At 39.7% G+C, this 27,576-nt stretch overlaps 1 protein-coding gene across 5 annotated transcripts in view; it reads left to right on the top strand.

Moving 5' to 3' along the window:
- znf827 (zinc finger protein 827) overlaps positions 1 to 26,597 on the top strand; it is an 88,181-nt gene extending 61,584 nt beyond the window's left edge. For 2 of the 5 annotated variants that reach the window (XM_016231944.1, XM_016231935.1), the window contains exons 6-13: positions 1,681 to 1,920; positions 3,619 to 3,673; positions 3,760 to 3,860; positions 10,499 to 10,636; positions 14,004 to 14,342; positions 17,452 to 17,649; positions 18,379 to 18,556; positions 22,917 to 26,597. In XM_016231944.1, the coding sequence (XP_016087430.1) occupies positions 1,681 to 1,920; positions 3,619 to 3,673; positions 3,760 to 3,860; positions 10,499 to 10,636; positions 14,004 to 14,342; positions 17,452 to 17,649; positions 18,379 to 18,556; positions 22,917 to 23,787 (2,120 nt within the window). In that variant the 3' untranslated portion in view covers positions 23,788 to 26,597. Of the gene's footprint in view, positions 1 to 1,680; positions 1,921 to 3,618; positions 3,674 to 3,759; positions 3,861 to 10,498; positions 10,637 to 14,003; positions 14,343 to 17,451; positions 17,650 to 18,378; positions 18,557 to 22,559; positions 22,611 to 22,916 lie in introns of all 5 variants that reach the window. The other 3 variants (XM_016231968.1, XM_016231960.1, XM_016231952.1) reach the window with 3 other exon arrangements.
- Positions 26,598 to 27,576: the final 979 nt, after the last annotated feature.

Below are 27,576 nucleotides of genomic sequence, written 5' to 3'. Positions count from 1 at the left end.
ATTATGCGCTATTCATTATTTTTTAGAAACCTCGCACTTTTCTACTCAATTTTAAACTTTGTTCTTGTATTTAAATTAAGCACGGTCCACTGCTGCACACGTGTCACAATATCGATACAGGGACAGCTGTTTATTTAAAGGGGTCATATGATGCGATTTCAAGTTTTCCTTTCTCTTTGGAGTGTTACAAGCTGATTGTGCATAGATAAGATCCCTGAAGTTGCAAAGACTAAAGTCTCAAAACCAAAGAGATATTCTTTATCAAAGTTAAGACTATGCCACGCCCCCCTAAAACGTCTCATTCTAACACGCCCCCACATGTCTGTGAGCGAGAGAGAGAGAGAGAGCAAGAGAGAGAGAGAGAGCAAGCGAGAGAGAGAGAGCAAGCGAGCGAGAGAGCGTGCGAGAGAGGGGGTAACATCACAGTGGAGTCAGCTGTCTTAACCGTGGCTTGTGTACTGCAAACACATACCAGCTTCATCACTGTGTCTGTCACGCGACTCTGTTCCCCTTTCAGGCTCTGTCTTTACATTTATTTTGAAAGATGACACTCGCAATTATGGTAAAGGGCGTTATATTTCCGATGAGTGCTTGCGGTGTTCGGCCAATCACAATGCACTGGGTCAGCTGGCCAATCAGAGCAGACTGCGCTTGTCGGAAGGAGGGACTTTGTAGAAAACGACGCGTTTGAGAGAGGCGGGGCATAGAGGACCTATAATAATGTACAGTATTTGAAAAATAATGTTTTTTTTTAACATTACAGCATGATTCTTGAAAAGCATAATGTACTATTGTTTTCGCAAAAATGTAAAGCACTGTTTTTAACAATAAGCTCAATTTCTAGAGCCGCAAATCAGCATCATATCAGTAATAATATTTCACAATATTACTGTTTTCTATAATATTGAATATAATATATTGAATATATTGAATGTAACTTAGTGAGCATAAGACTTATTTCAAAAATGAAATTTACATTTAAATTAAATTAATAATCAAATGGTACCAATAATCTAATAATCAATATGGTACTATATTGTTGTGCATCTGTAGTAATAACACCACTGCTCAATGTACCACATGTTTTGAGGTCATTCATTTCCAGGCTTGGTAAAAATGGAGTACTTGGAGAAGCATAATCAATAGGCTATACTAAAAAGTGTATGTATGCATTCCAATAGATTACAGTTACATCTGCAAAGACATAATCAAATTGTACTCCGTAAAAATGAGGATTGCATACAGAATTACTTTTAAAATAAAAGAAATGAAGTATCACCTTTGGCGGATCTGCGGTAATTTCATGGGATTGTGCCGCTCTGTTTCTCTCGCTCTCGTTCAGAGCAGTAACTTTTTCCAAGGATCATCCGGAGGCATCTGAGCACCTTATCCACGATTTCGCCTCAGGACTGCCACTGACTATCACATCGCAAATGACACCGCTCTAGTCTCGAGTCGGACGATTTCAAACCATTGAGGCTGTTAGCAACTATACTCATGGCGATGGCCACTTCTGCAAAAAGTTTTCATTACTTGAAATCTTTGCCTGAAGTGGAAGTTTAACACTTAGATTTAGGAGTTTGTTGAAATCTCTATCCTTAGCATGCACTGCTAATTAGAATCAGTGTTATAGTGGTTGTTTGCAAATGGATTAACATTCATTTTAATTTGCATTTTCAGAGAATAACAAAGAAGCTTGCCACCAGAACGTCATAGTGAAGGTGGAGCCTATGGAAGTGGACCCGCCCCTAGAATTGGCCCCTCCCTCCTCTCATCTACAGGGCTTCAGCACTTCAAGGGGATGTGAGAAGAAGGAACCAATGGTTAACCTCCCAGATCCTTTACCCCGCCCCCAAAATGACCTCTTCTCCCAGGACATATCAGTCAAAATGGCCTCTGAGCTGCTTTTCAAACTGTCTGGTAAGTCTCTGTGACAAAAGAAACGAAGGGCGGGCTGTCCGTTTTAAAAAAAGCTCTCCGCAGCGACAGTCTTCAGGTTTTCTTCTTCATCGTCTTCTCTGATTGCTGCACTGACACACTAGAGAGTGGAGGGATATTTGTGGTGTTAAATGATGGCAGGATTGAGCTTTTCTTCCAAGAGCGTTCTGAGGATTAGCAGAGACAAACCTGCCGAACCTCACACGCACGCCATTTGCACCCTCCCACCTCCCCCCCTACCCCATGGGAGTGGTGTGTAGCTGCACTGTGTGTATGTGTAACCCCTCAACCCTCGACTCCCTCAGATTGTTCTCAAACATTCTGGCTCAAGCACACTCGGTTGCACACACTTCCCTTGTCTCTCTCTTTCTCTCTCTCTCTCTCTCTCTCTCTCCCTCTTGCTCCTGTGCAGCATCGTCATGGCAACGCAGAGAGCCCTTCCATCCTCTGTGAGCTGTGTGACCGAGAGGGTGTCAGGGAGAGGGGGCTTAGGAAGTGCCACCCAGGGAGCAAGGTCATTACCAGACCACCAGAAGAGAGAAAGACAGGCAGATAGACAGACAGACAGATATGAGACAATGTTCTCTTTTGCCCTCTGCTTTTCGAGATTTTAAAAGCAGTTTGGCAAAACATGGTTAAAAAAATCTAACCACTGCAATCCCTGCTGAAAAGACAGTCTTAAATCAGCATGCATGGCAGAATTATTTCTTATTTAGTATTTCTGTCCTGTTTTATCTAACGTAAAATTGTGTAATATATTTTTCAGAGAATTTATTTTGAATGATTCAATTCTAATATGTATTCAAATGCATTATGTATTTTTCCTACCCCATTGTAAAAATGTTGCTAGATTTTTGCTTAAAACAAGAATACAAGTAAATTGACAAGAAAAAAAAGACGTAAAATATTCAAAATATTTTCTGAATATATTTACTAAATTTTATGTTTAGATTTTTACTGGAAAACAAGAATTCCATTCTGTTAATTCCATTCTGGCTGGTTCACGCTGGTCTAGCTGGTGGGAAAGCACAATCATAAAATTAACTGAAACTATTTATTTTTATGACTATAAAAATTAATTTCATTATTGTTTTATTATTATTGAAATAATTATATTTGTTAGAAATTATGTAGTTTGACAAATGAGGGAAAAAACAGTTTTATAGCAAGTTTGGTAGAACTGGATCTTGCATTTAGCAGAATTACCAGAAATCATTGAGTTTGACAAATAAAGAAAACACTATTTTATAGCAATTTTGATAAATCTGGATCTTGCATTTAGAAGAATTACCAGAAATTATTGAGTTTGACAAATGAGGAAAAACTGTTTTATAGCAATTTTGGTGAAACTGGATCTTGCATTTAGAAAAATTACCCAAAATGATTTAGTTTGACAAATTAATTTTAAAAGGGGAAAAACTATTTTATAGCAATTTTGGAAAAACTGGTTCTTGCATTACCAGCAAAACAGCATTCTAATCTATCAGCATGCAAAACACAATATATGCTGAAGACCAGCTATGATTGTCTTTTTATCAGGGATGGATTAATGGTCAGCTTTATAAAGGAATAGTTCTACTAACAAATTGCCTTATTTACACCTACTGGCGGCATATGATTTTTGTAAGTACAACACAAAAACAAGCCTATTTTTAACTCCATTGTGTTTTTCTTTTTCAGAAAAAGTAAGTAAAGCTAACGAAAACAAAGACAATGCATCATTCGGCATACACAGGTAGGTTTACCATTGTGCACCTATTATGCTGCCAGAATGTAGTGAATGACATTTATTGAATCTAATGGTAGCTTGTGATTTTCCAGCCCTTTCCTAGACGACCGCTTTAGACAATCACCTTTCAGCACGCGCTCCAAGAGCTCTTCCCCAGCTGAAGCCGGATCTTCAAGCAGGGTTGCCCAGCAAGGTAAGACCGCCTCCTCCGCACCAACCAGGACCCTATACTTGCTCACAAATTGCCTTTATGACACACCTGCTTATAAATATATTTTTTTCTGTTGACAAAAGTGTATATAAAATTCTGTCCCTATGAGAGTGGGATTATTTCAGTGTTTCTTTTCCCATGCATATTAAAGGGGTCATATGATGCTGCTAAAAAGAACATTATTTTGTGTATTTGGTATAATGAAATGTGTTTATGCGGTTTAAGGTTCAAAAAACACATTATTGTCCACATACTCTACATTATTGTTTCTCCTCTATGCCCCGCCTTTCTAAAATGCATCGATTTTTACAAAGCTCATCGTTCTAAAAAAGCGAGGTGTGCTCTGATTGGCCAGCTATCCAGTGCGTTGTGATTGGCCGAATACCTCAAGCGTATGACGGAAATGTTACGCCCCTCACCATAGTGTGATGATGCCCTGTCAGGCCGGAGCGATGATTCAAAAACATGAAAACCCATTATAAACGAGGCATTCGTTGCATCCAGTGGGGACATAATTAAGGATTATAATGACTTATACTGTCTTTTTACGCGTTGCGTTGCATCGGGCCGTGTAAACATAAAACCATGTCTGCATTTGTGATCGGAGAAATGACAAACAACAAGCCCTACTCTACTCTGCCCAAAAAACTCCCTTTAAATATATAAAATATAAAAACTCTTTAAATATAAAACACGTACTTACAGTCTTTGAGTCAGAACAGCCGGCAATGTAGTCTCGCTTTCACAATGAACCACAGCGTCAACCACTTGTGGCAACCCCGGGCTGGACTCTGCTTCATCCACGCTGAAAGCCGATCCGGCGATCCACAGTGCAAAGTTGTAGTATTTCCTCAGCAACCAGCACGGATCAGCTCCAGGCATGAAGGCAGATATCGTCCTCTTTTGGAAGGCCAACCAAAGTAGTTTCGCTTTCACAACGAAACACAGCGTCTTCACGACATGGCGGCGGCGGCAACAACAATACTACAGCGAGAATAAAAGTTATGCCTTCTTCCTTTGCGTGAACATTTGGGCAGCATTTTGCAAATCTTCCCACATAGTGATGTAGACATGTGGGGGCGTGTTAAAACGAGCTGTTTTAGGTAGGCGTGGCTGACTCTTAACTTTTATAAAGAATATCTCTTTGGATTTGAGACTTTAGTCTTTGCAACTTTACAGATCTTCTTTATGCACCAAGAGCTTGTAACACTCCAAAAAGAAAGGAAAAATTAATCATTTCGCATCATATGACCCCTTTTAATGACAAATAGCACATATCCTATGATACTTGTTCCTAATATGTGTTTTTGGTGCTTTAATATGAGGAATATCCCACATACAGTATATGTCGTGACAGACTTCTGCAGAAAGAAAATCAACACATGAATTCAGATTTTTTCCTATGATCTGTGTTTAGTAGATACTAGTATGTCACTCACATCACTCATGGTCAGATTGTAGTTTGTACAATTCAATGTAGGCTCTACATTTTGTTCTTTTCAATGGTACTGTCCATTAACAAGTCATTTTTATGCGGCTTTGGTGTTCATTTTGGACCCTGCTCACATCTACATAGATCTATGCATACAAGCCGCCCCTCTCATCTAATGCGAGGCTACAGAGGCCCCTCGCGCTCCCACCCAGCTTTGAGACCGCTGCACTGGGCAGCTGGCACTCCCTGCCTCCCTCTACTGGCCCCTCTGGCAAAGGGTAATTAGTTTGCGCTCGCTTGGCCCGATTCCCTACACCAGTTAATGAAAAAATGATTGGGTTTTTCGTGTCCAGGGTGCGTGAAAGTTAATTCACTACACACTCAGACATGCGTTCGTTCTTACGCGCAAACACAAAGCGGACGTACACAAATCACATAAGAGCGGCCGTGACCCTTGTCTACCTTTTTCATCTCTTTCTCTCTTTCTCTTTCAAATTCTTTCTCTTACTCCATGTTTTTTGGCATTTCATTGCTAAGTGTCTAACACCTTCTGACCCGGTGTGGGTAGTAACTCCCACTCCTTAGTTAAGACAAAGAGCTCTAATTTTTTATTTTTAACAGCATAATCAGTGGTTGAAAAATAATGAATTGATCTAAAATAGTTCTGTATTTATGCCAAAAAGATAAACTGAACCAGTGTTTGTTTGTTTGCGTGTGTGTCTGTATGGCCAATTTGATCATTTCTGTATAAAAAATTGCCTTTATGTTGCTCATGGCTGGATCAGATGAAGAGCATTGTCTGCTTTTACATCTTCTTTTTATATTTTTCACTTAATTGCATGAGTATACTTATGTTCATTGGGTCTGTGTCATCCTTTGTGTGTTTGGCGTGTGTGTTTGTGTGTACCACTCCTCTTCTATCCTTTCCTCTTGCCCCGAGTCATCTTCAGCATCACTGCGGAGGCTGTCTCTTCTCTCTCTAATAACACTAATTAAACCATTAACCACTTCAAGTCATTGATGTAGATGCTCTAGTGTCTCAATTAAGCGTCAATGTTTTATTTTTTATTGCAGTGTCATGAACTCTGTATATTTTGACCCCAAATTTTGCATTGTTAACCTGTATCCAGCTGACTGAACAAGGGAACTGGATAGTTTACCCAAAAATAAACATTTTATTATCATTAATTATAATTAAATATAAAAGAAGATTATTGTTTTAGCTTTTTTATGAAAGTCAGCACGGTCCAAAAACAATTGACTTTCATGTTTGGACCAAAAAAAAACTTTCAAAATACACTACCATTCAGAAGTTTTAAATCTTTAAGATTTTTTAATGCTTAAAGTCGTTTATGCTTACCACGGCTGCATTGATTTGATCAAAAATAATAATTAAAACAAAAAGTATAATATTATTGTAATACAACTGTTTTCTATTTTTATATATGGCAAAGCTGAATTTTCAGCATCATTACTCCAGCCTTCAGTGTCACATGATCCTTCAGAAATCATTCTAATATGCATAAGAAATATTTCTTATTATTATCTATGTTAAAAAAAGTTGTGCTGCTTAAATGTTTTTGTGGAGGTTTTTTTTTAGGATTTTCAACAGAAGGTTATAGATAGAAAGACAGAAAATGTTGGTATCGTTTTAAATGATCGGTTTTTATGTGTCCTTGATTAATAAAAGCATCAATTTCTTTTAAAATAAAATGATTCAGTCAATTAAAAAAAAATGATTTAATAATAAATAAAAAAAATCAATCAATCAATCAAGCCCAAAATTTTAAATGGTAGTGTATCTTTTTTATTTTCAGCAAAAAAAGTAACTCATATAGGTTGGACATGAAGGTGAGTAAATGATGACAGAAGTTTACTTTTCAGGTAAACTGTCTCTTTAAGTTTGTTAGGGAGCATTGTTGTTAAAACATATATTGGTAAATAGATATTGGTTCCCAGCAATGCCAGTCTTTTTAATGGCAAAGGAGAAAGAGAGACTGAGAAAAATGCATCAACAACAAGAAAATGAAGGTATTAGGTGAGAGTCATAAGCATTGCACAGGCATTCGTCCGCTCATGTCCCCCACTGAGGCATTGTGGGAAGGTGCCATCTTTTCCCTGCAGTCCCCCCAGGCTCTGTGTCACACCAGAGCTGTCAGCACCACATCACGCCGCACTGCCACTTGGTGGGACGTGAGTCAGATGCACAGGTTCCTATGAACACTGTGACTCAGTGGAACCGTGGGCCCCGGGGGTGACGAGGCTGATTCAGGACCCTGTGTCTTATTGTGTGTTGCCTTTTCTAAACTCGCTCATAGATTGAAGCAAAGGGCAAAACACCCACTGTAGTTTTAATTAAAGCTCTTATGCAGTGCAGGTCAGCGCGGGGGACGGCTGGGAGATGGCACACACATGGCACCCTTGTTTAATTATGCAGTTTAGCGATGCTAATTCATGCTGGTAGTGTGGCACTACTAATCAAGTTGAGTCTTTAAGATTCAAATATGATCAAAACATCATCCAATAATATTAAGTTTGATATCAACAGGTGCTTAAAGGTGTCAGTGGAGATCTTGCTTGGGGATAAAGCTGTAGTTTATGCAAAAAATAAAATTATGGTGTAATACTCACCCTCGTGTTATTCGTGGAACACAAAAAAAAAAAGGAAAAATATCTGTGACCACTGCTGATTGGACACTGAAGTCTTTCAAAATTTGGAACGACTTGAAGGGTGAGTTAATAATGGCAGTTTTTATTTTCTTAATTTATTTGTTTGTTTGTTTAAGGTGAACTTTCCCTTTAAGTCAAATGAGGGCAGGATTCTCTGTTGCCACTGTAGAGATGGACTATGACAATATCAGATTTTCACTACATAATTATCATGGTTAAAAGAAAATATTATTGTGATATCTTTAGAAACTGAATAAAGTTATCAGTCAAATTCATCTTTAACTTTTCTCATTTTTGGCAAATGAATCGCAAACACCAGTGTAGGAAAGGAGAGAACATTTTTGATCATAAATGTACAAAAAATACTTTTTTGCGCTTCCTGCAAACTGGGATGTCTAATATCCTGCTTTTTGATGGAATCTAAAAAAAACTCCTACACTGGCAAGTTTTTTTTTCAGTTGTGGTTAGAGTGTCTCACTTTCACCTGTCGTCTCTTCCGACATGATTTTGTGTGACAGCAGTAGCTACACATTGCCTCATCATCATCTTTTTTCTGAAATATTTCTCATCCGATTCTTTTAATATCTGAGCTATATTATTAAGTGTAGTCGTTTTACTGTATATCAACTATTGTCTTATTTGTGTCAGTTTTTATTTCACCTAAGGAATTTTAAAAGAGAGAAAAAGTTGTTACTTATTTAAAACATAACCGAGAACTCCATTGATCTATAAAAGGGAAGGGTCTGAGCAATAAAATTTCTTCTGGGTCATAATTTCCCTACTTTCCCCCTATTGGCTTAAAACTGATGTAATGTGCCTCGTTTTTCTGAAGCAAGTAATACATCAGCAGTAAAATCGAGCAGGCAAGCAAGACATCACTTATCCTTATGTCTTTTAAAATAATGATGGATTTCAGAACTTACCACAGGATAGATGGCTTACATTAGTTTTAACGGGTGCTTTAGGACCAATAAAAACTTTGGCATCCCTGTGCTTGATAACAATGAAATTGACACCCTGACATTAGAACGCCCTGTACACGTATATATTTAAGTGTCTTTCAGCCAAGATCTTTGTGAGGAGTAAAGGGGCACTTTTAGCATCATTCCCTGTGACTTCCTGAGGGAGCGTGCCGACAAGTCAGACAACCCCTCCCGTTGGGCCACTTTGAGACACTATTCCCATCAGGACTTTTGGGTTTGGTCTCTGGCAGAAGATACGAGCAGCCCCATGAAAATGTCCTTCAGGTCTTGCGTCCAAGGCTAGTGCATCTGCTCTTTAATTGCCACCATTAAATCCTCTCTGATATGCCAAAAAAATACTGTTTCTCCCTAACCACTTGCCCCCCTTTTCCTTGCCATGCCCCCATCAATCCTGAGGCTGCATTGCTTATGACAGCATTTGTAAAAAATGTGCCTATTTATGAGCAAACCACAAGTCAAAAGGGACGGGCACACACCCGCTGCATATCCAAAAAGCCTCTTGAATATTTATTGAACGGATCAGAATGCTGCGGTACATGCATAAGAAAAAAAAAACTCATGTCATTGATATGACCTACAAACCCAAAACATGCATCTCTGAATGCCTTGACATGATTAAAGACCCTTTCAGTTGTAAACTGTAGGCTTTTTTTTTTTTTTTAAATAAGTATACATATTTCTGTTCCGTTTTGGCTCGTAAAGAAACGTTGCTTAACATTTGGCAACCTCTTGTTTTGTACAGAATTACGGCCAGGCTTTCATATTGCACCAGACATCTATTTGAAGGGGCTGTGTTGCACGATGACGGAATTTCTCTTCGGTTTATATATTTATTTATTTATTTATCTATTCATTTATTTATCTCTCTCTGCCTCCTTCCGGAGAGAGAAAAGGCGTGGTGCTGCATTTTAATTTGACGCTGAGCCAACCACCTTCATCAGAAGGTTAATTCAGCCGGTCTCCTCCACTTGTGTGGTATGCTGTCTCTCTCTCTCTTACTCTCTTTCCCCTCCTGTCTTGCTCTTCTAATGAAAGGTGAAAAAGAAGCACTCAGCCCAATGTCAAGATAAAAAACACCTTGTTGGCTCCCTGATCTGGATGTATAGACTCATCAACATATTATCCAGCACAGTGACAGAACACACTCTGACCTCTTGCCAACCTCCGTGTCTCTTGGTTTCCCGGTTGTACCTGCAATTAGTAGTCCTCATGTCTCACAAGAGTATGATATGTCAAGAATTCAGACAAATTCATCGAAGGAAGTAAATGTTCTTGTGTAGCATGCGTATTGTGATCTCAAGGATGTCTAGAGCAATCACAAAAAGACTTTTCAGCTATAATATCCCAAGATTTCAGACAGGAATGAGACAAAATGTGAATCACTTAAAAAGTATCACAAGAGGTCTAAAACACTGGGAACGCAGACAAGCAGACCGATACAAAGAATGAAACATTCCAGTGCTGTTGGACTAGTTTAGACAACCAGAACGAACTGTTGTATAATATCTGATTATTATTCTTTTTAATGTATCCAGATCCAGAGAAGGTGAGTAGTGAGCCAGGAAATGGACTCGCCCAATGGAGACTCAATGAACAGCTCTTTCCCTGCCCTGTTTGTGGCAAAGTGTTTGGTCGCCAACAGACACTTTCCAGGCATTTCTCCCTACACACAGGTGAGAATAAATGCTCTCAAACAACATTCAACCAGTTTGGCTCGGGCCGGTTAACCACAACTATACCTGCTAAATTTTTCTGATCCACCTTCAATTGTTTCTATGTTGGTGTAAGCTGGTGTTTTCATCAAGTGACCATTATAGTATCACATTTATGGCTGGGACACACCAAGCCGACTTTAAAGAACTAATGGCGACGAAAGCCAACGGTGTTGTCGCCTCGTGTCAGCTGCATCTGGACCAAAAAGCTGTGCTTGAACACGCCACTCAGATTACAGCCGACTGCAAACTAACACGTGTGTTCTGCATCAGAAGAACTGTCTAAAGCCTTCTACACACTGCACGATTTTCAGCTGTCTCGGATGAAAGATTGGCATTGTGAAACAACTGTGGTGATTTCTGTGAAAAGGTGGTCTTCTAAAAGGTGGTCCTATGTCATGCAGTGAGAGAGGTTCAAAGACGGCCATTGTCACAGTCTTGCGACCAAAGATAGCCTGTGACCATTTTCTGACAGTCTCAGAAATTCAGCATGTTCATCACACAGTGTGTTTGCTGCTACGACCTACGTTTACTGACCAGCCAATAAAAATGCAACATGAAATGTCATGTTGATCAATGCGACATGGCGCTAAAACTTAAAGGTCACATATTTTACACCTTTCTGGAGTTTTATTTTAGGTTTTGATGTCCTTAAGAATATACAGTGGGTACGGAAAGTATTCAGACCCCCTTAAATTTTTCACTCTTTGTTATATTGCAGCCATTTGCTAAAATAATTTAAGTTAATTTTTTTCCTCATTAATGTACACACAGCACCCCATATTGACAGAAAAACACAGAATTGTTGACATTTTTGCAGATTTATTAAAAAAGAAAAACTGAAATATCACATGGTCCTAAGTATTCAGACCCTTTGCTGTGACACTCATATATTTAACTCAGGGGCTGTCCATTTCTTCTGATCAGCCTTGAGATGGTTCTACACCTTCATTCGAGTCCAGCTGTGTTTGATTATACTGATTGGACTTGATAAGGAAAGCCACAATTTTACATTTTTACACTTTCTCAGGAGCTCTGCTGAGAACAGGTCAGTTTTGGCCTGTCTAATTAATATTCATGAGCCTCTCTTCTGATTGGCCTGTTGTTTTCTGAGTGACGCACGGCCAGCCCAACCACAGGTAACTAGGGTCAGCCGACGTCCAGCTAGAGACAGCAAAACAAAGGGGAAACTGGAGGCGGCCCATTCAAACCAGCGCAGGTTCGGCTACATAAGGAGCTTAAAATAGCATCTTGTTGTGATGTTGGGTGCCAGAATCAACGTAATACAGCCTCAAATTAGAAATTTGATCGCATATCTGCTGCCACTGCCAGACAAAAAACCAACGACAGCTGTGGTTAAATGCGATAAAACAAGCAGACTTGACAGAAACGATCGGAAAAAATGCTCGCGTTTGCAGCGCACACTTCTTATCAGAAAAGATTCAATAAAGTATTGCCTTTTGTTGTCATGGGTGCGTCTACAGATTTCTTGCCATATGTTTCTTGCATCTCACGACTATGTCGTGTATGAAATAATGTCTGTGTGCATGTGTGTAAAACAACAAACTGACGATTTACATATAATCATTTGTAATTGTATATACATTGTTGTGATTAATTGTGGCTGGAACAATAATAAAAATAGTTGCCTGCTGAAATTGAAATGTATATCTTCACCATGACTAGATGGACATGTATAGTTTGTCTTTACTATACACGTTAGATGTGATCGCCTCATAGTAACAATCCTGTCAGATCGTCCATCCTTTGAGTGAGAGTGTAACGTTACAGGTCGGCCGACCTGGTTTCGTGGTTAAAGTTAACCTTTTCGACATGTTTCCTTGTTGTCGTTGCTCAGCAATAGCATGGACGCGATGTTGTCTGGGGGTTTGGCAAAAGGAGAGTGGGACTGTGGGCGGTGCTCGGGTGGTGACTGACGGCGATGACTGTGTAGTTCTAACGTCAACTTTTTACGGAAGTCACAATGGTTCATGAAAAATCACAGCTACTTTATGCAGGCTGTGTGCATTTTACTGTGGACTGACTGTTTTGAAATTTATATGGTAGTTACATAGCACCTAGACCTCAGTTACCATGAAAAAAGCCAGGAAATTTCAGTTTTGACAATATGGGACCTTTAAAACTGTAACATTATTGTATGCCGATTGGCCAAAAGCATACGAAACACAGGCTACCTGAAATTTTTTTAAAAGCCATGTAAAAATATTTACTCCACGAACATGGAAAACAAACATAACAGCATTTAGCTACCTGTTGTCTGCAGCATTGTTCATGTCTTTCCTTGTATCATTAACTTGTTGAGGTTGATATAGTATTTAGAAAATAATTAGTAATAAGTAATGAAATACTTTTTGGAGAGAGTAATTTGTACAGTAATCTAATTACACTGTTGAAGATGTAATTAGTAACTAGTAATTAATTACTTTTTTAGAGTAACTTACCCAACACTGATTAGAACAGCCATCTGTCTGTGCTGCCTTCACATTTTTTAGCTTGTTTTCATCACTTTCGCTTTAATTATCGTGCACTTGTTCGCTAAGCTGAGCATCCAGTCAGAGTTCTCACTTGTGCTAACGGTCCTGACGCCGATTCAACATGTCAACATCACGAGAGCCAACGTGTGGAACACACCAAAAAAACTAGCCCGACAGATGCTTGCCGACGGCTGACCATCAGCTTGGTGTGTCCCGACCTTTAAACATGCATCCATAATCACAACTACAATGTTAAATTACCTGGCTAACAGCTTTTACCAGTTGACCAGGTTAAGGACATCTGCTGGTTCACAACAACAGTTAGAAAAACAAGCTTTGTTGCATGTTATATTTTCACATGTATACATACATGCCCAGCAACATTGTATGTTGTCATTACGACAAGTAATTCCCTAAGTAAGTAAATAAGGTTAACTAGATTACCCTTCCTTTAAAGAGATTAAGCTACTGATTAGTCCTGATGGGAAAAGTACCTAAGTAATTACTAAGCTGTAAAGAAGCCTCCCCAAGCACCAAGCTCCCCTGGAGCACAGCACAGCACAACCATGACCAGCCTCGTCTGATCCTTGAACAATCATGTCTCACAGGTCCCTGAGGAGCATCAGTGAGCCATCTGATCACAGTCCATTCAAATGCATCTCAGTCTGGACTACAAAACAAATAAATAAATAAGAAATAAAGCCCTGTGGGAATGGTGAGCCTCAAGAGTAGAGATCTTCTGATCTCAGAATAGCCAAGAAGAGACAGGACACCTTATAAAGAGTGTATGCTATTTGTTTGCTTTCTAAATGCTCTTTTGTTTGTCTCTGCAGAAGAAAGGAAGTATAAGTGTCATTTATGTCCGTACGCGGCTAAGTGCCGAGCCAACCTCAACCAGCACCTCACCATCCACTCGGTCAAACTGGTGAACACAGACGCCGAGCAGATTGTTACCGCCGTTACCAATGAAGGCCCAGAGCTCAAAAACTGCCCCTACTACTACAGCTGCCACGTCTGCGGCTTTCAGACAGAGTTTAACGCTCAGTTTGTCAGTCATATGTCTCTTCATGTAGACAAAGAGCAGTGGATGTTCTCGCTCTGCTGTAGCACCTGTGAGTATGTGGGTGTGGACGAGACCGAGATGAAAGCTCACATCAGTGCAGGGCACGCAGGTAAGATCTCACCGTTCTTACATTTTACATTTTACACATTACTTGTTGAAACCTTGAGTTTTGGATGCTGGTGTGTGAACTTACTAGTTAAACTAGCTTGACTATCTTGGTCAACCAGCTTTTCTAGAAAGACCATGCTGGTTAAGTTTTGGGGGTACATCACGACAGTGCTGGTTCTCCAGCTAGACTAGCATCTAACCAGTACAAACCAGTCTGGTCTTTTTAGCAGGGTGCCAAACATACCTTCTGATCTTGTCAACATTGGCGCAGGTCCATCATAATATTTGCATTTTTCTTTTGAAACTCAAAGTGCTTCTGCTGAAGTTGTAATTAGGTAAGTTCAGAGTGCAGGACTCCAGACTAAAAAATGCTAGACAGTCATGATTTCCTAAAATGAAAGATTTTGGAACTAAAAATTAAAAAGGTTTCAGACTGTTTTGTGAACCTTAATGACTGACTTATTAAAAAGTACTGGTTTATTCATTTGTTTATTGATTGTTGTGTACCGATTGTGTAATTAGACATAATTAGAAAGATGTAATTAAAGGGATACTTCACCCAAAACTCACCATCATGTCCTTCCAATCCCGTAAGACCTTCATTCATCTTTGTAACACAAATTAAGATATTTTTGATGAAATCCCAGAGCTTTCTGTCCCTGCATAAACAGCAACACAACTACCACATTTAAAGCCCAGAAAGGTAGTAAGGATATTGTTAAAATAGTCGATGTGACATTAGTGGTTCAACTGCAAAGAAATAAAAAATAACGACTTTATTCAATGAGTTCTTCTCTTTCATGTCAGTCTCCACCACCATTCACGCCAGTACCACGACACATGCATGTGCATTCCTCAGCTTGTAAACAAGTCTCAGCACATCAGGGTTTTATGTCAGAACGCCGGCTCCTGCGTCAGCAGCACCACATTTATGCGTCGTGGGACTCTCGTGAACGCGCATCGAAGACTGACAGGGAAGAGAAGAATTGTTGAATAAAGTCGTTATTTTTTTCTTTGCGCACAAAATTATTCTCGTAGCTTCATAAAATTACGGTTGAACCACTGATGTCACATGGACTATTTTAATGATAAAAAATAACCTTTTTTGTCCTTGAACGTGGTAGTTGCATTGCTGTTTATGCAGGGTCAGAAACTCTCGGATTTCATCAAATATCTTAATTTGTGTTCTGAAGATGAATGAAGATCTTTTGGGTTTGGAAGGACATGACGGTGAGTAATTAATGACACAAGTTTCATTTTTGGGTGAACTATCCCTTAAACTGGTGCCACCTCGCAAAATGCGCAACTGCAAACATTTTCCCAGCTATCGCCAATGGTATTAGATTTCTCGTCGCACAACTAGATTATAATCTCAAAATGTGTTTGTCAGTTTGCAAGAAGTTGAGGCAAAACACTGTAATAATTTACTTAGTTGTAAGGGAATTAATCATTATTAATTCATTCAGGTTTATTTCTAGCTCAGGTTTTAAAAGAACTCGATACATGGTGCAAAGTAAATGAGTGGTAGGAGTGTTTGGAAAACCTTTATAACTGCCAACTACATTCAATGGAAAGCAGCTAAAGCCTGCTTGCTAAATGTTGCTAAATACAATTGAGTCTTCGAAACTAAGTAAGATTTAATTTAGGTAAGATTTAGATTCAGATTTGCTAGATTTGTAACTAGGCAATTTTCGCTAGTTGCTAAAGGGGTCTGAAAAGTCGCTTAATGTAGTGACAATGTTGACTTGTTTGAAAACCGTAGTTGTATACATTCCATTTTGTGGTGTTAGTGATGCAGAAATTACACCGCTAAGGTCTGAATCACTGGGTGGATGTTGTTGACACAGAAACTCACCAGGGTTATTAAAGACAAACACTTCAATCTTCAGGTTGTGCGTGGGGTTCATTTTTAGTCGGTCATGGAACTAACTGGGGGTTAACATTTGAGTGGGTGTGTGAGTTTATATTTAACTGTGAGGCCTGATGTTATTAGACCCAAGAAGGCTGAAAAATCGATAGCCCTAGTCGCTCACAACTATCCATCCAAGTAGCCCAACACCGCCATGTCTCCCACACTCACCCTCACGCCACTGAGCTCGAGTCCACTTTTAGCAAGACAGTGAGCTCAGAGAGTGACAGCAAAAGAACAAGTTGGTTTGTCAACTGCGATTTAGCACCCTGCCAGAGACACCCCTTGCTGCAGATTGGCTGACCTCGGGTCAACGCCTACCAGCCCGCACTTCTTTGTCTCCTGCTTAGGAAGGTGGCTGAGAGTTGTGGCTGTCCCAATGGGTGCCCGCCTGGCAGCTGTTCTCTCCATCACACATGCTTTGCTTTACACTGCAGGTGTTCGGCTAAACCTGGACGTTAATTCATCCTGATATTCCGTCTACCGCGTACAGTAGCCTTATAGAGGCCATCAAGTTCACGCACGAAGATGAAGTCCTACTCTTCATAACGCATACGAGTCACACAGCGCATCTGTATTCAAAGATGTCATTGCAGCTGACAAAAGATTAAACATGACCACCTACTCTGTATTCCGCATGCATTCGTTCAAAGGAACGGCGGCTTTAACATGTGAGCGAAGCGTGTGTGAGAGCTGGTATCAGCCATTTCGTGAGCTCTGAGAGCCCTAGGGGAGAGCCGTGGCCTGAGATGCTCCCGCCATCTTAGCTGTGGCGGCCCTGACCTAGGCAGCCCCCCTCCCCTGCCACTCTCAGGCACAACGTAGATCAATAAGAGCACAGGCTTGAGTGTTCTGGCTGCTTGGATACAGAAGTCAGGCTAAACCCACAAGAGTGCCTCTTAGGGAATAGAGCCCGCCTCCCGACTTTTAAGGCTTAATGCCGCACTGCTCTAGGCATACATATTCCAGCCCGGCTCACTGGGTGGATTCCGATCAATTGGAGGATTTTTCTGCCTTTTGCTTTACTCATTACAGAATTCATTATCAAACCTCGAGCGCTGAAAGATGCTCCCGCCTAATTCTCTGATGGCTTAAGCTAAGCCGAGTCTTTGATACCATCATGTCATTCAAATACGGAGTTTGTCTTATATTCAGGAAGTGACCCATAATATCTCTTTCTTTCTTTTTTTATCCCACACAGGTCTCAATTCCAGAAGCCCTCTCAGTGAGACCAAGAGCACTTCCTCCTCTCTCTCAGCCCTCAGTGACTCCCTCAACAGCTCTGAAGGTGGAGATGTTGCCCAAGGTAACGAAGAACTAAAAAGCATTTTAGCCCCGCCTTCTTCTGCGGGCAGTCAATCAAGCTCAGGCCCAGGAACAGAGGAAAAAGCAGAAAAGGGTGAGGCTTTTATATACTACTCTTTTTTTTTTTTTTAGTTTGCATTCAGTAAGATTTTTTAAATAATAAATGTATACTTTTATTCAGCAAGGATGTATTAAATAATTTCAACATTGTTAATAATAAGAAATGTTTCTTGAGCAGCAAGTTAGCATATTAGAATGATTTCTGAAGGATCATGTGACACTGAAGACTGGAGTAATGGCTGCTAAAAAATCAGCTTTGCATTACAGAAATAAATAACATTTTAAAGTATATTCCAATAAAAACAGTTATTTTACATTTTAATATTTCATAATATTACTGTATTTTTACTGTATTTATGATCAAGTAAATGCAGCCTTGGTGAGCATAAGAGACATATTTCAAAAACATTGAAAAAAATGTTGTGATCCCAAACTTTAAAAGGCAGTCTAGATAAAAAAAATAATGATTTATGACTTTTTATTAACTAAACATTAACATTATTAACATATATAATGTTATAATGGTAGTTCAAGAACGTTAATAGAAGTTATTATACAGTGTTACCATGAAAAAAATGATGGCGAGGGTCCCTTGGTCTATAGAGATTGAAAACCAGTGGCCCTAAAGAGAATCACTGAGCTATTAAATTGATTAAATGTGTAATTTTGGATGATCCAGTTCCTCATAACCAACTCATGCTGACACAACATATTATATAGAGATGATAATGCCATTTTTCTCTCTTCCTGACCCAATTCTTAGGTTTTGAATGCGTCTTCTGTAACTTTGTGTGTAAAACTCGACCTATGTACGAACGGCACCTACAGATCCACCTGATCACGCGCATGTTCGAGTGTGACGTCTGCCACAAGTTCATGAAGACTCCCGAGCAGCTCCTGGAGCACAAGAAGTGCCACACCGTCCCCGCTGGAGGGCTCAAGTAAGGAAAGCAAGTACAGCACGTGCCTCCCCACAACCTCACAAAACCCACCCCCACCCTACCTCAGCCCCTACACCCTCAGACAGGACACAGGCCAGGTTTTAGGAGCCGTTTACACGACAACGTTTTCAGACAAAAACGGGAAACTTTTTATGCGTTTTGCCTGTTCGTTTACATGACAACTGCATTTTGGGGACTGAAAACGCATATTCAAAACGTCGTTTTTGAAAACGTCACCGTTATCGTTTCAGTGTAAACACCCAATATGGGAATCTTTGAAAACGGTGACGTCATGCGCGTGTGCGTAGTGCGTGTTAGGTATGTAGACATGCGCAGTAGGCTACGTGTCGATTTTAAAGCCAAAGTTACTTGTAGTAACAATCCAACCTCATCGTCCGTCCAGACAAAATTACTCGCTGCTTTCGCCGTATTACTTGTTTGTATACGTCTGTGCGCAAGCTGCTTTCGCTATGAATGAGGAGTAGAGCAACAGTCGGTGTGGTGATTTTAGTGACAGAACTCCCGCCCATAGATATATATACATATCTATGCTCCTGCCCTCAAAGAGCTAATCGTCACTTCCCTACAGGTACTGTTTACTAACAAAGTGACAGCGCCAACTACTGGCCTGGCATACGTAATACAGCGTTTTTGGCTGTTTTCGCGGATATGTGTAAACGTGAATCGTTTTGAAAATGTTGTCGTGTATACGTGAAACTTTTTAAAAACGCAAGTGAAAAACTTTTCAGTTTTTGACTACATTGTTGTCGTGTAAACGTAGCCTTAAACAGAGTCTATCCAGGAGCACTGGTCGATGTTTCAGAAATGAGCTAAGTTCATCGAGCAGTGCTTCAGGGTAACCTCTCTGTGGAGCTGCATACAGTAGAAGCATGTTATAGACAGAGAGTTCCTGAATGTGCCTGAAACACATATGAGCACACAACTCTACTACTGAGTCAGAGATTTGAATTTACTACTTATAACCTCACTTTACGGCTAATATGTTTTTAAAGAACAAGTTCACCAGTTAAAGAGATAGTTCACCCGAAAATCTAATTTTTTCCATCATTTACTCACCCTCAAGTTGTCCCAAACCTGTGTGAGTGTTGAGCACAAAATAATATATTTTAAAGAATAGGGGGGGGGTATGGTTCAAAAATTTTCAATATCGATACCAATACCTTGACTTCAATACCGGTACCAGTTGAACAATACTTTTTTTCAATTAAAAAAACTTTTTTCAGCTCGTCGAGGTTTATACAGACTCAAAGTCTCATCTCCTGAGCCACTGCACAAAGGAACAAAAAAAGCACAAAGGAACAAAACGTATCAAACTCAATACCCAGCCCAATTGAAGAATGTTGGTAACCAAACAGTTTATGGTGGCCATTGACTTCCATAGCATTTTTTCCATACTATGGAAGTCAATGGCTGCCATCAATTGTTTGCTTACCAGAATTCTTCAAAATATATTATTTTGTGTTCAACAGAAGAAAGAAACTCATAAATGGACACTTTCAAGCTTCAAAAAGAATGCAAAAACTTGAAAGTAGTCCATACAACGTATATTCCTAGTCTTTTGAATAATATGTTATTATTTGTGAGGAATAGACCATAATGTTAGTGATTATTCTTTGGAAATCATGATAGATGCCCTAGCTTTTGAAAGTTTAAATATTGTCAAGGAATCGGTTTATCTGCTTCACAAAACTGATCAGAATGATTCATGATTTGGTTGTAACAGTTCTCAAGTTAACAGCTTTTTGAAGGGAAAGATTTGGTCTGTTCCTTACTTAGCTTTAGAAGACTATAGAAGAATATAGCACGACATTTTTATTGTTATTTTTCATACTTTTTGAATCTTTTTAAGAATTTACAGTTCTATTCATTGTAATTGCAAAGATAAGAATTTCAATGATATTTTTACGTTCCATGGAAAATAATGTTATACGAGTTTAGAACAACTTGGTAAGTACATTGCTAAAAACTTCTTTAAACCTTCAATTTATTGAATCACATTTTGATTTACAAAAGAAATAATAAAAACCTTTTCCTTCTTTCCTCATCAATGTTTAAGGAAGAAGGGCTCCCCATAAGTCCATTTTCCAAGTATTATTGACAGTCAGGGACACTAATTCTGCAGGTGAACACAAATCACAGGCACTTTCAGGAACTAGACCCTTCCTTTGGAAAGCCTGTGGTAGTCATTACTGCAAAAGGTCTGTGCCCGCATGTAAAAATATATCTGAAGAAATCACAACAAGCCAGTCAGCACTTGTCCATCTGTTGAGCAGCTCCACTGCCAATACCATTAGGCTACAGTTCACACTGTTCTTTCTCAGCCTGTCATAACCGCCACCACAGATACAACAACACATTTAAACACACTGAATACTCATCTGAAGGCAAATACACACTCGATTTCCAAACACTTTCATCTTGTCATTTATGGCTATGCTTTCCCATGCTAGACACATTTGATAGTTTGTAGTTATCACTCATTAGAGCGCTTAGGCATTAACACAGGTAAAGGAGGAAAATAAACTTAGATCAGCAGCAATATTTAACTAATTTGGAGGGACAGACAGTACTTTACTTGGGGTCTTGTTTAGCATTTATGATAAAAAGCAGAACAAGAAGTGTCATTTGAGAATTTTCTATTCCAAATTTTCCATTAAAAGTTTAAAAAGATGATACGCCTTTAAATAATAATGATTTTAAGATGACTGTGAATAAAGGCAGGCCTTCTATTTTCTGCCTTTTATTTCAAAATGTATCAGATGGGAACTTATTTGAAAGGGACTCAACATGTGATCTATGGTTTATTCTCTTTTTATTTGTTAGGTGTTATATAAAAGACACAGGAAAAACAATGAAATAAAAAATCCTCCATTGATTATTTTGTATTCACAGTATTTGAGCAAATAGAGTGTTTGTTGATCAGTATCTTAAACAACTGCTGTTTTGACTATGTGTTCTTACATTTTGAATCTGTAATGGTTCGATGACTCTGAGGTTTAAGTGTGTGTGTGGTCGGCATTAATGTTACAGTATATGTATAGCAGCTGACTGCTTACAAATCACTGCATGTTTTTTTTTCACGGGATCTTTCTCCCACAGCAGGGTTCCAGTTGGCTGGATTAATGTCTGCTTATGAATATTCCATACAAGGTGTCATAGTTTGGAACTGGACTGTATATTTTTATGTATAAATACCTATATTTTAAGTATGAAGACAGTCTTCAACATGACTCATGTTTCTCGGATGAAATGGTTTGCTTTTGATCACAAGCAGTTTCTTTTTTTTTTTTCACAAACAATTATGCTTTAACTTCCCTTTTCTCTGTATTCATCTGATGGTAAAGCCTTCATGTTTTAAGCCAACTATTACCAGGTTGATCTGTAATTGAGGTGTACCAGTGGAATATGTTGTATGATGTCATACTTTCTGCTGGCACACATTTGGTCAGTGTTATTTATTTTATAATTTAAAAAATATATATTTACTATTTTTTTTAAAAATTAACCTGCTAGATGCATTCATAAACTTTGTAGAAAAGTGTTTTAGATTTATGCTTAAAACAAGAAAAAAAATTGCCAGTGGAATGCCAAAAATTAACTTTAAAATTTTCTTAGAATTTAGTGCTATATTGCTTCTCAAGTAAAATATATTTTGTTTTAGGTATGTTTAGATATTTTTACTGAAAAACAGGACTGGGTGCACTGTCTGCTACGGGTTTTTACTAAATGTTTCCAAATTATGAACTGATTTTTGGTCATATTAGACAAACTTCAGAGTCTTTGCACAATACAGATTCAGAACACAAGAGCACAAAACCCAACAATGACCAAATACATTTAGAGCTTACTGTCAGCTGATGGGACTCTTGCTCTTTTTTTTTAGTCAGGGCGAGAGAGAGATAGTTTCACAGCGCTCTAGTTCAGTGTTGAGGTAGAGAGGCGCCCTTCACAGTGTGCTTTCTGAGGTCATTCTGTTCTGCAGGGTTTGTGAAGCGCTTTGGGGCCCTGAGCAGATGAAAGGTGCTATTTAAATGTAAGTGCCACTCATTTATTCATTTACCTTCATCTGATTCCCGTTCCAACCTGTCCGCAACCACACAGCCATACGCACACACACCCTCTCTCACATGTAGCAGTGTATACATACACACAGACTGTAGCTTATAAACACGACAGAGGGTAAGACACACTAAACGCCTCCTTCATCCCTTCCCTTTGTCCATTCTTTGTGTGTTCTTCATTCCATTTAAGAGAACAGAGTGTGTTTTCTCATTGGCGAAGTGCATTATTAAATGTCTTCCACCTCTGTGTCCTACACCCTACTCCCCTTTTTGACCAGGTGCCCTCTCTGCATCTACTCCACCAACAGGCCAGCCGCCATGGAAGGCCACCTGAAGACGCACTACAAGATGGAGTATCGCTGCCGCATCTGCCAAGCCGTGTGGTCCAATCAGGCAGAGCTGGAAAGGCACACACGCGCTCACCGCCTGGGCAACCACTACAAGTGCGAGCAATGCGGCTACCTCTCCAAAACAGCCAACAAGCTCATCGAGCATGTGCGTGTGCACACCGGCGAGCGGCCTTTCCACTGCGACCGCTGCAGCTACAGCTGCAAACGCAAGGACAATCTCAACCTCCACAAGCGGCTCAAGCACGCACCGAGACAGACCTTCGGTTGCGCCCAGTGCCCGTTCACCACCACTCACCCGTTCGTCTACAGCCGCCATGTTAAAAAGCACCAAGGCGGGGAGGGGAGCGCCGAGGAAGGTGAGGCTCGGCCAGGTACGCCACACCCGGGCCTTTTGGAGCGAGGTGGGAGCAGCAGCGGGAGCGGGGACAGCGGGAGCACCAGTCCGCTCATGAACCTGTCCGCCTCTCAAGCCTTGCAGTCCGTCGCCCTGTCGATCACCAGCAAGCGGCAAGACGGCACCCCAACCACGCGCTACCTCTCGGCCAACGGCACGTTCTCCACACTGGCGGCTCGCTACTTGGATCAGTACAGGAACTGTGACCTGGCTCACCTCATCCCCCTCACCACGCTCTTTACGGCCCGCCGCTTCACATTCCACAGCCCCTCGCCCTCAAACTCCTCGCCGCCCTTCTCGGCATTCTGGTTCAACTCGTCCTCGCAGTCGCCGCCCTCTCCCACGTCACTCAAACACTCCTTCCTGGCATACCTGGGATTGACAGAGAGAGCTAAGACCATTTGACCATCCTCGTCCCTTCTTCTTCTCCTCCTTTCCTGTATCATCGAAGCCAACTGTTCCACAGGCAGGCTAAAATGCTGCCCTAAAAAAGTAGTAATGATAGTAAAACTTCCATTTATCAGAGGAAAAGCTATTCACGCTCAAGGCATTTCGATTTCTGTTCTATCGCAATCCAATCGTTGCTCTTTTTAAGAGGTCTTGCAACAGTTGTTTTCCTCTACAAATTGTGAATGACCCGGAATCCAATAACAGTGCTTTATCTATTACGAGTTTTGTATTCGTTTTGATGGGCAAAAGGAAACAAAGAACATATTAGCTCGCAAGCGCTAAGCTTTTTTTGTGCATTTTGTCAGGAATCCGAAAGCATGTTCGCTATGTGTTGCAATGTTTTTTTAAAGTCATTTAGGGGCTCAGTATCTTGGGGTATACAGTATATGGCACGACAAAAACCAATGAAACGGATTGCTATCTATCGAGTCTTGTTTCCAAAGCAAAGCCTCAGACCACGCACTTGTTAATTTATTAAGCTGTACATAGTTTTGTAGTCTTTCTTTTCTCTTCTCCCCCCACGCCTGTTGGCGGTGACTGGTTTTGCTGAATAGTGAGACCATCTGCAAAATTTAATCTTGCCTCAGCAACAAGCATAAGGCCCTTTACAACACCTGCGAGGCGCAGCTGATGGCATTTTTTAATACAAGCCATTCAGGGCACGCTAATGGCAAAAGCAATCATTACCACTACCGCAGTGGTCGTCAACCCTTTGATGTCTTCACCATACTTTTGGTCGCTACAGATTGTGCCATAGCTGACCGAGGTGGGCTGGCCGTATCCAGTAGGCATGAGATATAAATGACCAGTCAAGCGCCCTGTGCGTAGCTAATGCATATAATGCTCACCTGTATGTTTAACAAGATGTATGAGGTGACAGGTTTTGGGAAAGACCCAATTATTCTGTCACCAAGGCCGATTCAATGGTGCTTTTTGGAGCTTTTTTGTAATTTTGTGTGTAAAAAAAAAAAACTGTTAAAAAATGACTTGAATGAATGTACATTCTGTTGGTTAATGTTAAAGTGATACAGAGGTAGCTGGACTGTGGTAAGTGAGATCATGGAAAAACAATGGTATCTCGGTGGCCTTCTGTGTCTTAAATTTTTGTTCTTCTAGTTGTTTTTTTATTATTATTATTATTATTATTACTTTTAAATTTGAAAGAGCCTTTGAAATGTAAAATACAAATATATATATAAAATATATATCCTGTACTAACAAGCTATTATGAGAACCCCATTGGAAAATGGCTCTCAAGTGCAATGTGGAGGCAGCCATTATTTTGAGTAGGATCTTTGGAAGCATGGCTTTCCATATGTGGGCAAACATGGTACCATAATTCTGTGTTCCCCTTTTGATTTTTTTTAGTTTTAATTGCACTTAAAATTTTGAAATGTTTCAAACAAAAGCACTTACACCCAATAGAAAACGTTCTTGATGCCAATTATTTGACTGCCTCGTCAAACAGCCTCAATGCTACTTAAGTAATTTTTTTCTTTATTGTTGTTTTGTTTTTTGTTTTTGTCTGCTACAATGGTTGAAAACACAAATTCGAAGCCTTTTTCCTGTAGGTATTTGCCAAACAGCAGACTGCTCTGTTTTGACGGATCGTATGGCATGTGTAATGCGGACAGCTGAGTTCAAAATCCACCCTGGACACCAAAGGGCCAGGCTAACTTTTCAACAGCGCTTTTGCACAGTGCTGTAAAAATTGCACTTTTCTAAACAAGAACGCAATTCTATCCAATGCTCTAAAATGGAAAACATTTACTGCCCATAATGTTGTCGAGCTCTGAATAAATCCTTTTTGATCCAAATACAGTTTAATTCATGTTCAAAACAGATAAACTGTAACATTGGCGGTAACGGATTTATCTTTTAATGAGCACTTTGCTTAGTTACTGGAAAGATGGATTTATTTTAAGAATTTAGAATGTAGGAAAACTTTAATTGGCTGCTAAAAGAGTAACTTACAGTAGCATGTGTTTGGTTTAGTAACCAAACACCAATCAGCTGATGCCCATAAGCTCAACATGGCCAAATATTGGGTGATTAATAAGCCTAGTCAATATATTGGTCTAAATAAACCAATTCTGCTTAGCATGTCATGAGAAAACACGTGCAAAGCTTGAACTTGAGGTCCTAAAATATTTTATCCTTTAACGATAGATGCATTCAGCGAAACTGCAGTCCTCTTTTTGTCCAGCCAGTAGGATCTGATCAATAATTTGAATGTTGTCCATCATATATGTACAATGCTCTCCCTCCTTCATTCATGCAAGGATAGCAGATAAGGGACAAGGATAAAAGCGTGGCATGTTAAGATCAATCGCGTCAGGTACACAAAAGTTTTCGAATGCGGCTGACCTTACACATTTTAAATGGAAAAAGTAGCAGCGTTACTTTGATAGGTCAACCTTGAACTGCAAAGAGATCATTCTTCTTAAGTTTGTTCTCCTCTAACTTGCCCATTGAGAGGATTTGGATGAAAAATTCTGCATTTAAGGCCAGTTTATAAATGAAATGCAGGCTAGAAATAGAGCCATTAAAAATGGTAGACAGTTTCTTGGCCCCACACAGTATCCTTATTTTATACTTGTATTTTTTGCTTTCATAGTATCATCATTTATTTTTCTTCATGTAGATGCCCAGCATGCAGTCTAGTGGTATGTTGTATTTTAAGTGGAGCTTCTCTGCTTGTTAATTAAGCTCCTGCTCAACCCATTATCTTTTATGCTCTAGTGCCACTTGGTGGCTAGGAGTGGCCGGAGAGCTATGAGTTCATGCAGGATCATGACTCTAACACTTGGCATCCAAAAGAGAGGTTGCCTGTGCCTAAAAAAGCGAAGCTCTCTCCACCTAGTTTTGCCTTCAGCAGTCCTGGGAGCGTCCAAGCCAAAGGTTGGTCCTGCCTAATGAAAACAGATGAAGCAGAGATAAAGTGTTTGCCGACATTAAGAGCTCCATTCATCACTGTTAGCCCCAGAGCTATGGATCTCCTTGGATGGCATCTCTCCCTCTCAGACTTGCTCCATAATGCTGGTGGAGGCAGGCAATCTGTATGGATTTCCTCCCCTACATCCATGTATACAGCCAGAGGTTTGATTGATTTATTACGAGTCATTCTGTCATGAGGTTTAGTTAGGGTCTAAATTCCATTTGAAAAATGAATATCACAAATGCAAAGAGAAAAAGTCGGTATAATGAACTGTAAAAGGTTGATATAGGGTCTTATAGAGTGCGCAGTGCCACCCACTTTTTCAGTGGCCTTGACTGTTTTTTTTAAGTATTTTTCCTGTAGGGAGTTATAAGCCATCGACCAAACCAACCAGCTATTAAGTTAATTACAACATTACAAAGATTTCAGGCAAAAACTACAAATATTTGAACATTTTACAAAAACACAAATGTACAATGAGAATTAAAAAATAACTACCGCTTATACTTTTGGCGTGATTTGCTTGTTTCAGATGCACTGATAGGTAATCACACTGAAAGGAATTACTCTTAAATGCTGTTATTAAAAAACAGGTTAAAATAATGCAGACAGATGACTTTAAAGGTGCTGTACGTACGTTTTTGATTCTACTAAAGCATAAAAATACCACAATATGTTTGCAGATATTTAAGAAACATGCTAAGTTAACATACTTGTTTATCTGAAAAACAATGCTACAGTCAGTTATTCTCCTTTGAAAATGTGAGTTCCGGCTGGAATGTCGGTCTCTGTTTTGGTTTGTGAAA

Source organism: Sinocyclocheilus grahami, unplaced genomic scaffold, assembly GCF_001515645.1.
Source record: "Sinocyclocheilus grahami isolate Dianchi unplaced genomic scaffold, SAMN03320097.WGS_v1.1 scaffold17.1, whole genome shotgun sequence".
In the NCBI taxonomy this organism is placed as follows: domain Eukaryota; kingdom Metazoa; phylum Chordata; class Actinopteri; order Cypriniformes; family Cyprinidae; genus Sinocyclocheilus; species Sinocyclocheilus grahami.
This window is presented reverse-complemented; position numbering and strand designations above follow the sequence as displayed.